The sequence below is a fragment of the Archocentrus centrarchus genome, chromosome 24, assembly GCF_007364275.1.
Source record: "Archocentrus centrarchus isolate MPI-CPG fArcCen1 chromosome 24, fArcCen1, whole genome shotgun sequence".
Classification (NCBI taxonomy): domain Eukaryota; kingdom Metazoa; phylum Chordata; class Actinopteri; order Cichliformes; family Cichlidae; genus Archocentrus; species Archocentrus centrarchus.
In genome coordinates, this window is record NC_044369.1 from 14,205,197 (window position 1) to 14,218,033 (window position 12,837).

Genomic DNA, 12,837 nt, shown 5'->3' on the forward strand with positions numbered 1-12,837 from the left:
TATTTGATTGAAGTGATGAGCTCCGAGTCTAGACAGCAAACTGTATCCTTCTGCAGTAATAAGTCATTTCAAAGATGAGATGAGACCTTTATTGTGGTTAACTCACAAGCTTCGGTTTTTAATATCATAGCTTTAACTTTCTGCTCTGTGGTCTACAAACGTGACACGGCTAAAACATTTGCTCCAACCAAAAGCAAACACTCTGTACATCCCATGTTAAATCTATGGTACAGTATCAGTCACACGGACTGTGTGGTACCACAGGGTGTCATACAACATGAATACTGTGGGAAGTGTTTGTAAGGCGTGTTTTAGAAAACAGAAATACTGTACAATACCGGGTCCATGCCTTCATCAGATGTGCATCTCACTTTCACTGCCAGACACCATCTGCTCCCCTTCATGCCTGCCCTTCAGAATGAACTCTAACAAATCATGCTTGACATCAGTATAATTAAGGTGCATTAGGCCATGAGATTCAGCATGGTGAAATCTCCAAACAAAACTTGGACACTGATCTGAAATGCTGAAGATTGATTTTCTTTAAGATGCCTGCTTGTCTCCTTCAGTCAAGCCAATTCTTATCAGCGGCTGCTATCTTTTCTTCTCTGTGAAAAAAAAAAAAAAACTGTTGAAGAATTTACAGCCAGCCAGCTTATTTGACTTCTGATTTTATTCATTTGGTTCCCGTCTCAGATGTCGATGTAGAAAAGCCAGATGAGAAGTCTGTTATGACATATGTAGCCCAATTCCTGAAGCATCTTCCAGACCGAAAGCAGAGCGGCTCCGAGGGACAGCTACAAGTAGAGGTAACCAGCTGTCTCAGTCTCGATAGCCTATCATTGTGCTCGTCTTCTCTCTTTCTGCATTGTGAATGTTTGTCTTTCTCTTAAAATGTTGTCATTTGTATAAATATATAGATAGATATAAGTGATAGATTATATTTTGTCTTTGTTTAGTGCTGAATTTAAATGTGTGTACAGCTGATGTTATATATAATTGATTCACAGTTTAGTTAAAAGCTCTTATGTAGTGAGTCGTGGCTATCTACTTTTTAAAGTAGGTTCTAACAAGCTGCGGCAGTGTCTTGTTTGTTCTGTCATTGTTTTTTGTACATCTTTCTCTCTTTGTGTCGTTCTTTGTCTTCTTCTCTGGTGTTTTTGTGACTGCTTTCCTGTGGTTGTTGTTGTGCTGGACTCTGTTCTGCAGCATGATCTTGCTCCTCGGGAAATAGAGGAAATGTTGGAGGTAGGTTATTTAGGCACTTCAGTTCCCAGGGGAGAGTTTTCGATAATTTCCTCCAACTCAGTGCAATTACCCCACATGATCATTCATGGTTTCCATATAAATCTGATTAATGCATATTTTCCTGCTTCCTCTGTTGGATTGCTGTATCAGTGCCTAGTGTACTTTGTAATGATGGGATTAAACATTGATTTTTCATGTCAAAATAAAGCCTATATCCTAATATTGGCTCTTTATCTAACCTGATGTGATATTCGGGCCGCCGGGTTTCTGAGCCACGATAACAGAAGGAAGTCCAATATAATAAGATGTGATATTACCATTTATGAACGTTACCATCTAATGCTTTGGCTCTCAGTCCCATTAGCATGACAATGAAGGCCTCTGGCATTGGCAGTGTGCACTGATACAGCACATTTGATGGAAAGCTCATGAATAGAGGTTGGCCTTTTTTAGGGTTTGCTGTGTCCAGATGTACACTGTATGTCACACCGTGTTTCGTTTTTTTATTACACTGATAGGGCTTTTTGCTCTTACTTACATGCTGATTTTTGCACTGAAGATTAAGCAGCTGTAGCAAAGTGTGAATTTATAAAATAAACAGAAGCTGAAACACTTGGTTATAAAATATTTAGGGAAATGATGGTGAGTAAAATATGACAGAGTGTTTCGTTTTAGAATTAACTTAATCTACTTCCAAGTTTTGAGCTGTCATAAAGAATAAAGTTGGGGCTTCCTACAGGAGCCAGAGTGAAGTGATAAAACTGAATAGATTCAGACTGAACAGCTCTCAAACTGCTCTCAAGCGTTTCAGCAGCATAGTATTATCGTCATGCTTATTTAAAATCCAATGAAATGTTCATAGGGGGTCTTAGACAAAGTCCCCTGTTTAAGCTGAGTGTTTTTGGCAGCTGTGGGTTTTTGACGTTTTGTCCTGCAGGGAGACACAGAGGATTAGGGATACACATGTTTAACCGTGCATGCTCTGCTTTCTTTTACCTTCTTTCCTCTTTTCATCCTGGTCAATCACTTTTTCCACTCTGTCTTCTTTTTCCACCCTCTTATTGTGGCGCACCCTCCTCCTGTCTTTTACTTCCCGACCTCCTCGCTCACTCTCCCACCCCTCCATGATCCCGGCCACCTAGAGAGAGCAGCGAAAGAGCCTGAGGGAGCTCAGGATGTGGCTCGACCAGCTGGAGAGAGACGCAATACAGGCTCAGGGGACTGATGGCAGTCTTGCTCAGCAGTACCAGGTTAGTGTGAGTGTGTGTGGCTGGGTGTGTTTAAACTGGGCACACTGGGCACAGACGCTCCTATTATTAGCTTAATCAGTGGCATTACACTGTGGGGATCAGGCAGCAGCCGTCATATTTTCAGTCAATCTGGCTTATTCCACCAAGCCTCGGGATACATTCCATATTCAGCAGCATGTGGGATATCCTCATTGTCTTTGCATAGCTCTGAGAATCTGAAGCCAGACAGAGGGACAGTTTTTAAAGAGAGATATGAGGGTCTGATAAGATGCAAATGGGAAAAGGGGATGACCTGTGAAAGAACAATTATTATCATCCTTTTCTTGAGGATAAAGAGTTGTGAATCACTTATTTTTGCTTTTCAGCTTTTCAAGAGTCTGCGCGTCCAGTTGGAAATGAAGAGAAAGCAGGTGGAGGGAGCTTTACAGTCTACTCAGAGGGACGGGATGTTGACTGTGGATCAGGCTTTGGTCAAACAGGCCTGGGAAAGAGTTTCCAAAAGGGTGAGAGCAGCAGGACCCCCCCCCCCCCCCCCCCCCCCCCCCCCCCCCCCCCACCCACACACCCACACACACACACACACACACACACCTCCTGTTCAGAATTGTACAGCTCTATTGGTAAATTTTTATCTATTTGACATTTATTAGAAAATTATTAGAAAAAATGTAGAAAGTCAGTTCAGATCTTTGAAAATCAGATTTTTTTTTAACCTTTTCAGTCTGGCTTTCAAAAGCAGCACTCAGACTGCTCTTTTCAAGGTCTATAATGATCTTTTATTACCTGCTTCTGACACATGGAATTATTCTGCAGTCATTTTACTTGATCTCAGTGCAGCCTTTGATACCACTTACTGTAACATTTTACTTAAGCTCAAGGTTTTGGCTTGTATCTCTGGCTTTGGGTTAGATTGGTTTTCTTCTTTCTTATCTGATGGGATTTTCTCTGTTAGGGTGAGCAAGTTCTCCTCTAACATTGCCTGCCTAAACTGTGGGGTTCCACAAGGTTCAATCCCGGGTCCATTATTATTTTCTTTCTACATGCTTCCTTTAGTTGGCATCAGACATTTCTTATCATTTCTATGCCAATGGCATTCAGCTGTGAATCTTTTAAGACCCACCACCTAGATAGGCTGTCCACCCTAGTTCACTGTTTAACCTGGATTAGTGATTGGCTCTCTAGTATTACCTTGTTTTAAATGCCAACAAGACTGACACCATTATTATTATAGCTCCACCTGAAATATATCCTGAAATCACTCAGGCTCTTGCTTCTTTTTGTTCAGCTGCTAAGCTGCTACAAATGGTCTCCTCAGCTGAACTGGATAAAATTATTAATGTATTTGTGTCATCACAATTAGATTACTGTAAAGCTCTGTTTACCGGCTTGGACAAATCATCTCTTTCATACCTCCAAGCTATACAAAATGCTGCTGCCAGACTATTAACATGTTCTAGCAAGCAAGCTCATATCACTTCCATTTTATACTCTTTACATAGCAGATTTTAGGATTCATTTTAAAATTCTTGTATTTACAGATAGAGCACTAAACGCACACATTATTTATCTCAATTTTATTGATTTTTTTTAAACTACCTGTTTATTTTATTGTGTCTTATTGTGTCTTTTTGGCTACTATGGCACTTAATTTTTTTTTGTGTACAGTGCTTTATGACTCTTTCTCTGAAAATATCATTTTGTGTGTCTTATAAAGAGCTGCTCATTCAGTGTCTACTTCCATTTAAAACAAAAATTTTAAGTTTGAATTATTTGTGCAATGAAGTAATTAATTAAGGAGGCATTGTCTTTATTTCTGCATCTCAGTTACTAGACTGGCATCTCCAGCTGGACAGGTCTCTGCCAGCTCCTCTGGACACAGTGGGGGCATGGCTGCATGAGGCTGAGGAAGCTCTGCGACAGGAGATAACCATCCAGCAGGCACACGACATCACAGCCAGCACTGTACACAGAGCTCTGGAGCAGCACAAGGTTAGTACAGAGCCATACATAGACCAAGAGAGAGTGAGACTCAAACATACCATTAGAATGAACATAAGCAAAGAGGCTGGCAAATCTCTGTACAAATTTTTTGAAATTGTAGATTAATCCTATCTTTTTGTCTGTTTTCATGACTTTACTTGCTGTGCCTTGCACAGGATGTGTTGAAGAGCCTGGAAAGTCACCAGCAGGTCTTTCAGAGAATCCATAAAGACAGAAGTGTTGATGGAGTGCCTGTTCCCTCAGACCAGCTCCAAGACATGGCTGAGAGGTAGACTAAACACCTGCTAGTCTGTCTTGAAAGCTCAGAATACAAAAATCGAGACATTTCTTCAAAGAATAGTAATGTTTCCTGATAAGAACCCATTATTTTAATTAAATTTAGTGCCTCAGTCAGTGTGGTTTCACATTCAGGCTTTTTGGGAAAGCAGCAGAATGAGAAGGTCGAGTTGTAGGTCTGATGTTCCCATATGAACTTTGTGTTTCTTTTAGGATGAACTTTATCTCTACGTCTTCTAGCATCCACTTGGCTAAAATGGAATTTCTGGAGAACAAGCATCACATGCAGGCCTTCCTCACTCTGGCTGAGTCTAAGCTAAAGTCCTGGATCATCAAATATGGCCAACAGGAATCTGTGGAACTGATGCTTCACAACTATATTGTAAGATCAGGCTCTGGTTTGTTTAGTTTAATCTTTCGGGTTCATCTACATATTTGTATGGAAAAGGATTTTTGCATATTACATAAAACTCATGGCTTGATAAAGAATAATTACACCTGTATAACCGGGTTAGTTTGCTTGCGTTGTATCTGTTCTGATGCTATTGACTTTTCATCGTTTTCACATGTAATAACATTTTCTTTTGGATTCTGTCCTCAGTCATTTGTGGAGAAGCAACATTTCTTTGAAAATTATGAAATGTTGTTCCAGTCTCTGAAACAATCTGCAGAGGCCTATGTGAGTGCTGACAGCTCAGGTGAGTAGTTCAAAGTGTAATATTTACTCTAATAGACAAAATAAGGATTTATCATTGTATCACTCTCTCATGATAAAGTAATTCTCCTGATAACTCTGGGAAGTGCTTATAAATATTCAAGCCAGACAGTAATCTGCTATAAAAGAGCTTTATCGTGATGATGTCAGAACAACATAAAATTTAATGCATTGAAGCAGGCCTTCCCATTGATTGTGAACATCATTATGTCATATTTCAAATGCGCTCTCATCCTTCTAATGTAACTTTAATCTGAAATTGATCGTATACCTCTAGTGTATTCTTACTGACATCAAATATCTCTCAATTGTTCACTGCATCTCAACTTTATTTCCCCTCTCAACAACTCAGTAACCAATGAGGCTTTCCCTGCCAGCAGCTCAGTATGCCCCTGACTGGTTTCACAATTTGATAGAGGAGGAGAGTCTGCAGGCTACAGCTAAATGAGGTTCCTCCACTCTCTGCTCTCAGTGGGGAATACGACCCCATTTGCAAGTTGGGGGGCTGCTCCACTTCTGCAGGTCTCTGGGCGCAAACTGAGCTAGCTTGTTGGTTTCATTAGGTTTCAGGGTTGCATTGCTTTAGGGTATGCAGAGCAGAGAAGTGAGGTATGGTGAGAAATCAGGACATCTGAGGTTTGATTGGTCGACCCCACAAATGAAATGCAGCGGGTCCTGCTGGTACTGTAGTTAGCACTGCGGTTTGTGATTGGCTGGATGAGAAAATTAAAGAAAAGGGTAAAGGTACTGATATGTTTTTGTCTTCCATTTTAAAGCGTCACATTTATCTGATTTGTGTCATTGTTTTACACACACAGTAGTTTGTGATACTTGACTGAAACAACTAGAGAGTTTGTACCTCACAATGTAGCACAAGCACAGATGATACATCTCCCTGTATTGAGTTTTTGGGGTCAGGGAGTTTTCTGCAAAGGCATGTGGCTCCTTCAGCTCCAGTGTGCTCTTCATTAAGTGTTCCTATGAAAACGTGTTCTGTGCCTTTGCCAAAGTGTGGTCACAAGAGACAGTTAAAATATAGTATAAGTGAAACAAAGCAAAGAAGGTCATCAGACACACAAACATAACAAGTATGACTGTAGCGCCAAAACAGCTGCTTCAGTGCTTCACTTTTATGATGACTCCTGTGAATAATGTCTTTATCAAGTGGTATTATGAGCAGCAATAGTCATAGGTCATAGCTGTCATTCTTGTTAAACTTTACATGTCTCTCTTCCAGTGGATGAAGGCGAGATGGGAGTGCGCAGGTTCATGCGGGAGGTGGTGACTCAGTGGAGGAGCCTGTCCATGGAAGTACGCAGTGTGAGGAGCATGCTGGAGGAAGTGCTGTCCAACTGGGAGAGATACACCTCCACTGTGGCCTCTTTGCAGGCCTGGCTGGAAGACGCAGAGGAAGCCCTGAGCCAGCCAGAAAATACAAAACGAGTATGAGATTAGATCTTAATACTGTCTGAGTCTTGAATTTTTTTATGATATTATATTGTATTATTTTTCTGTGAACAGATTAAAAGCCCTCTCATACATGCATTTATTTGATGGACTTTGAAATCACATTTAATTGTAGCAATCAACCCATTTAGAAGAATTTAGTTTTTTATGTAGAAGCCTATTAGGAGTCTCCACTCAAGTATTAAATGATCTCACAACAAGCCGCTGAGGATATTCCTGTTGTCGCATTGCCATGGTTACCATAGACTTACATCCCCGCCAAGGATTAGACATCTAATTACCCCACTTTTTTATTGTCCTTCCTTTGTTTCTTTCCTTGAATCCCTTTCTTTGTTCCTGGTTTTTTTTTTTTTTTGATTAGCTTTCTTCATCTCTTTCTTTGACACTCAGTCTTTGTTTCTCTTAATTTCTTTGTCTTCCAGGAGTTTTTCAGGAATCTCAGCCACTGGATGGATCAGCATGCAGCCATGAACGATGCAGGGAATTTTCTTATTGAAACGTGTGACGAGACAGTGTCGCTTGATCTCAAGCAGCAGCTACTCATTTTAAACGGACGATGGAGAGACCTCTTCCTCAAAGTCAAACAAGTAATGAATAATAAAAAAAATAACATCTAAAAATACTGCCTGTCAGACAAAGACAGAATTAGGTCAAAACATATGTGACGACTGTTTGTTTCATTTCTCAGTGTAAAGTATAATTAGCTTTTTTTTTTTTTGCTGTAGTATGCCCATTCAGATGAGTTGGAGAAGTGGAGAAAAGAACACTTGAAGGCTGTGTGGGCCCTGAAAGAGCTGCTGGACATAGCTGAAGCCAAGCTCAATGCTCCTGTTCAAGTGTCTTTCCTCAATGTTAGGGCTTTTCTGCAGGATGTGGAGGTGAGAAAAGCAGACTGTTAGTTTGTCTATCACATGTATTTTTGCACTTGTGTTGTAAGCCAGAGGCACTGCAACATCATCACATTATTAGAGCCTTCTTAGTCCAGTGGGCACTTACACTTGCATACATACTGTACATTAGACCAACCCTGATCACAACTCTTGGGGATGATTTCCCATCAGTTCTTTCTTTTGGTGGTAGTGAATAACAAGCCTGACTTTGAAGTGGCCCTAATATGCTTTTTTTCTGTCATGAATATATGCTGTTGGTGGATTATAATATTAAGCAAGACCAAAGTTGCAAATACTCAGTGTATGTGCAATTAATGTGAGTCCCTGTGAGCCAAAAGCCCCAGGCTTCAAACTGCTCTAAATGCTTGAGTTCCGTTTTTTCTACTCTTAGTTTTGTATGATATGAGAGTGAATATCATTCTGTGGTCATCACAGCTCTTTTGAACAGCCCCACCCACCTGCTGTTTAAACCTTCTGTTTACAAAAGGTAGCCAGTCAGAAGAAGCTGGCTGTGAAGGGAGGAGGAAGGGGAGGGGAGCTAAAATGGTTTCTTTCATGCAGGGGATGAACTGATGGAATCAAAATATGGAACTGGAAATGAACATAATAGTTAACGTTTAATGCCCTGATTGGATCACTGTTTTACTTACATTCTTATAGATTCCTATATGTATTAAATTATTGTATCTCCCAACTAGGGCTACAACTGTAGATTATTTTAGTAATCGAGTATTCTGTCAATTATTCCATCGATTAATCGAGTAACCGGATAAGAAGTACTTTTGTCTTACTAACAGTTTGTTTGCATATTTTAACTTCCGTAGCTTTACTGCAGTTTTTCTCTTTTTGAAACAAACAGCGATCGATCGAGCAGCTATAAAGTTCTCTTTTCTTTGCTTGCTGAACAGGTGGATGATGAAGGACCTCCAGCTGTTTCCCAGTAAAGGTTTTAGTGGTAGTTACAGGAAAAAGCGCTGCTGCTTTGGACACAAGAAAAACGTTTCCTTTCGTTCCACCTGAGCTCACCGTGTCCATAACGGTGCTTGTCACATGAGTGCAGACAGACTGCGTGTAAAACAACTGCTGCTGTTGAGTTTTCATTGTTTTTGTTGAAAACTGGGGCTGCATGAGCTTAATGTTGTAATGCTTTGAATTCACACGTGCCCTCCTAAATATGTTTCTATTGCAGGTCTATTTTTAGTTGCAGGGATTAAAGCCTAAAAAAAAAATTTGATGGAGCCCCGCGGTTGCTAGTGCTAATGGCAGTGCTTGCTAGCAAACTGTGGTGATTGCCATCCGTTCCTCAGCTAACAGCTGAAATTCTCAGCACAACGAGCAGACCACACACACACACACACATACACATGGGTGTGGAGAGCAGTGAAGGTGTGGAAAAAACGTATTGGCAACGATACTCTCTGTGTTAAAAGGTCGTTTTTTCCAACTGGAAATCCATTGCAGCGACGGAGAGAACTTTAATGCTAATGTGGGTGAAACGCTTACATGGAGACACCTGAGCACTGCAGAATTTAAACGATGCTTTGAAGCAACAAATTTGTGTTGAGGATTTTTTATAATTGAATTATTCGAGGAATCATTTGCAGCCCGTCTCCCAACTGTTTTGGGAAACTTTGCAAACTTAAGCCACGTACAGTCATGTGAAAAAGAGAGTTTTAGTAGACTGTGTAGTCCTGTGAAAAACTAAGTACACCCCATGATTCAGACGCTCATAGAACCAACTTTAGCAGCAGTAACTTGAAGTAGTCATTTTCTTATTTTATCAGTTGCTCACATTGTTGTAAAGGAACCTTGGCCCACTCTTTTTTACAACATTCCTTCACCCAAATGAGGTTTGCAGACATTTGTTTATGCACAGCTTCCACCATAGCATTTCAGTTGGGTTGAAGTTTGGACTGTCTCTCTCTCTCCCCTCAGCCCCAACCGGTCGCGCCAGATGACCGCCCCTACCTGAGCCTGGTTCTGCTGGAGGTTTCTTCCTGTTAAAAGGGAGTTTTTCCTTCCCACTGTTGCCAAGTGCTTGCTCATAGGGCGTCGTTTTGACTGTTGGGTTTTTTTCTGTATTATTGTAGGGTCTTAACCTACATTACAAAGGGCCTTGAGCCGACTGTTTGTTGTGATTTGGCACTATATAAATAAAATTGAATTGAACCGAATTGAACTTTGAGTGGTCCATTGCAACACTTTTATTCTTATTCTCTGGAGCTTGATAAAGGGCGACTGGACCTCTTTTTGTTTCCAGTCACCCTTTTTCAAGCTCCAGAGACTACTATGACCTGGATGACTGACAAACTACACAAACACTTTTATTCTTATCTTTTTCAGTCATTCTGTTGTAAATTTGCTGCTGTGCTTGGGATCGTTGTCTTGTTGCATTACCCAATTTGGGCTCAGGTTTAGCTCTTGGACAGATGGCCTCATTTGACTCTAGAATACTTTGGTATACAGAGGAGGTCGTGGCTAAATCAGTGACTTTTGGCTGCCCATTTTCTGTGGTTGTAAAGTAAGTCCAAGTCATCACCCCTCCACCATTGTGCTTGACACTTGGTGTGAGGTGTTTTGTTTGCTGATATACTGTGTTTGGCTTTCACCAAACATGGCATTGTGCAATATGGAAAAACACTTTCAATTTGGTCTTGTCAGACCAAAGGACATTTTTTCAGAGAGAAGAGGCTTTCTCCTGGCAGCCCTTCCAGACAAGTTTTTTTCTAATTTTACTGTTATGAACTGTAAAATTTACCATTCTAACTGAGACCTGTAGCATCTGAGATGTAGATCTTGGTTTTTTTTCTTTCAATTTTCTTTCTTTTTCACATGACTATATTTCAGACTTTTTCTGGACAATTAGGTTAGGACATGAATTGAATCCCAAAATATGGTTCCTAGGAGACACAGCTTCCATCAGTGTAAAATTATAAGAGATACTTTATCCTACTTGCAAGTACTGCAGCCAAAAAATGCATCCTGATCAACTGGAAATCGAAAAAGTCGCCATCAGTAAAACAATGGGCTGACTACCTGATCTCTTATTGCAAACCTGAAAAGATTCTGTATAATGTGAGAGGACGTCAGGCAACCTTTGAGAAGATTTGGGCCCCCTTTATAGACAGTCTACCCTTTCTAGATTTAACTGATAAGGCTGACATATGAACCCTCTAGGACTAGCCTCAAAGTAACCCATTAATTTACATCTTATGGTATTCCCTCGATGATTCTTGTGTCATGTATATATAAATATTTGAACGTGTATTGATGGATATAAGTCTAAAATGTGCATGTAAATGTGTAGGAATAGAAATGCTTGGAATCTAAGAGTCTTGTGGGGATGGGGGGGGGTTTAAAAAAAAAAAAAAAAAAAGGTTAGGACATGGTCTGAAGTTTCTCACTTGTAGTGCACAATAGGAGATGGTCTGCTTTAGATGCATTTCTACTAATGGTAATGTTGCACAAGACAGTTCCACAGGGTTCCGTGCTAGGACCAATTCTATTTACATTATCCCTTGAGTCGATCCAAAATGCTGCAGCTAGAGTACTGACAGGGACCAGAAAAAATAGAGCATATTTCTCCAATACCAGCTTCTCTCCATTGGCTCCCTTTTAAATCCAAAATTGAATTTAAAAAAATTCTCCTCACATGCAACATATTGAATAATCAGGCCCCGTGTTATCTTAAAGACCTCATAGTGCCATATCACCCCAATTGAGCACTTCGCTCTCAGGCTGCAGGCTAATTTGTATATATTTAGGGCTGGATCAGGTGAGCCTGAACCCTCCCTTAGATACACTGCATTAGGTCTAAGCTGCTGGGGGCTTCCCATGATGCACTGAATGTTTCTACTTCACTCACCTATATTCATTCTCTATGTGTTTATACACTATTCTGCATTTAATCATTAGTTATTGTTAGTCCCTGTGTTCCACAGCACATCTTTTGTCCTGTCTCCCTCCCCTCACCCCAACTGGTCATGACAGATGACTGCCCCTCCTTGAGCCTGGTTCTGCTGGAGGTTTCTTCCTGTTAAAATGGAGTTTTCCCTTCCCACTGTCACCAAATGCTTACTCATAGAAGGTTGTCTGATTGTTGGGGTTTTCTCCATATTATTCTATGGTCTTTGGCAGCTCAGGTTAAAATAACCTGAGGCTCACTCTCTCTTCTTTGCCTGAGAAAAAACATGTTTGAGTTATGGTAAAGTCAGATTTCACAGCTTCTGTTGATGTGTTAAACAGCTTTACTCTCATACATTTTTGATAAGGTGTTACTAAAAGCTGCAAGTCACTGCTGTTTTTATGTCAGCATTTTTATTACCAAAAGCAGTTTTGATAGCAGTGCATTCAGTTTAAAAATGGATAAGATGACCCTTTACCCTTGCACATCTTATCACAGAATACCAAGCAAAAGGTTGTCACTATGGAGACGCAGTACAAGTTGGCTGCCCGCAGCGCTCAGCTCCTTGCCAAGGATGCGTCACAGGATGAGGCAAACAGGGTCATGGCAACTATGGCAACAGTCAAAGGTCAACTAAGCAAGGTGAGACTCACTTAAGGCTAAACACAAAACCTTTGTAAAGTAACACCTTTTGTCATTTTCTGTGTCACTGGTCTTTTAAATCTGTTCAGGTGAGAGAGCGGTGTCCCTCCCTGATGAGGGAGTGTCATGTCCTTCTGCCACTGCTGGAGGAGATGGAGAAACACATCAGTGCTTTTTACCAGGCACTGGAGCGAGCGAGTCGCATCACTTCTGCTGGGAGAGACCCAGAGTCACAGGCACAAGCCCAGCAAAAATACAAGTGGCAGGTTAGACAATGAATGCATTAAATTCACATTAAGTGGTTACCAGATTTGTTTTTATTCTGGTTTCTTACAGTTATTATGAATATAAGCTGCCAACTCCAGAAGCAGTGATCTGCATTTGAAAGCCATTCCAGATCATTCTGGCCCACTTTTACCCCTGAGTATTGTGCTATAAATAATA

The 12,837-nt window shown here is 40.7% G+C and overlaps 1 protein-coding gene across 1 annotated transcript in view; it reads left to right on the forward strand.

Moving 5' to 3' along the window:
- syne1a (spectrin repeat containing, nuclear envelope 1a) overlaps window positions 1-12,837 on the forward strand; it is a 137,007-nt gene that overhangs the window by 26,613 nt on the left and 97,557 nt on the right. Inside the window, 13 exon segments of the mRNA XM_030721981.1 lie at window positions 697-809; window positions 1,210-1,248; window positions 2,391-2,498; window positions 2,864-3,001; window positions 4,323-4,487; window positions 4,655-4,767; window positions 4,989-5,157; window positions 5,377-5,473; window positions 6,728-6,933; window positions 7,380-7,544; window positions 7,683-7,835; window positions 12,250-12,393; window positions 12,483-12,659. Of these exon segments, the coding sequence (XP_030577841.1) occupies window positions 697-809; window positions 1,210-1,248; window positions 2,391-2,498; window positions 2,864-3,001; window positions 4,323-4,487; window positions 4,655-4,767; window positions 4,989-5,157; window positions 5,377-5,473; window positions 6,728-6,933; window positions 7,380-7,544; window positions 7,683-7,835; window positions 12,250-12,393; window positions 12,483-12,659 (1,787 nt within the window).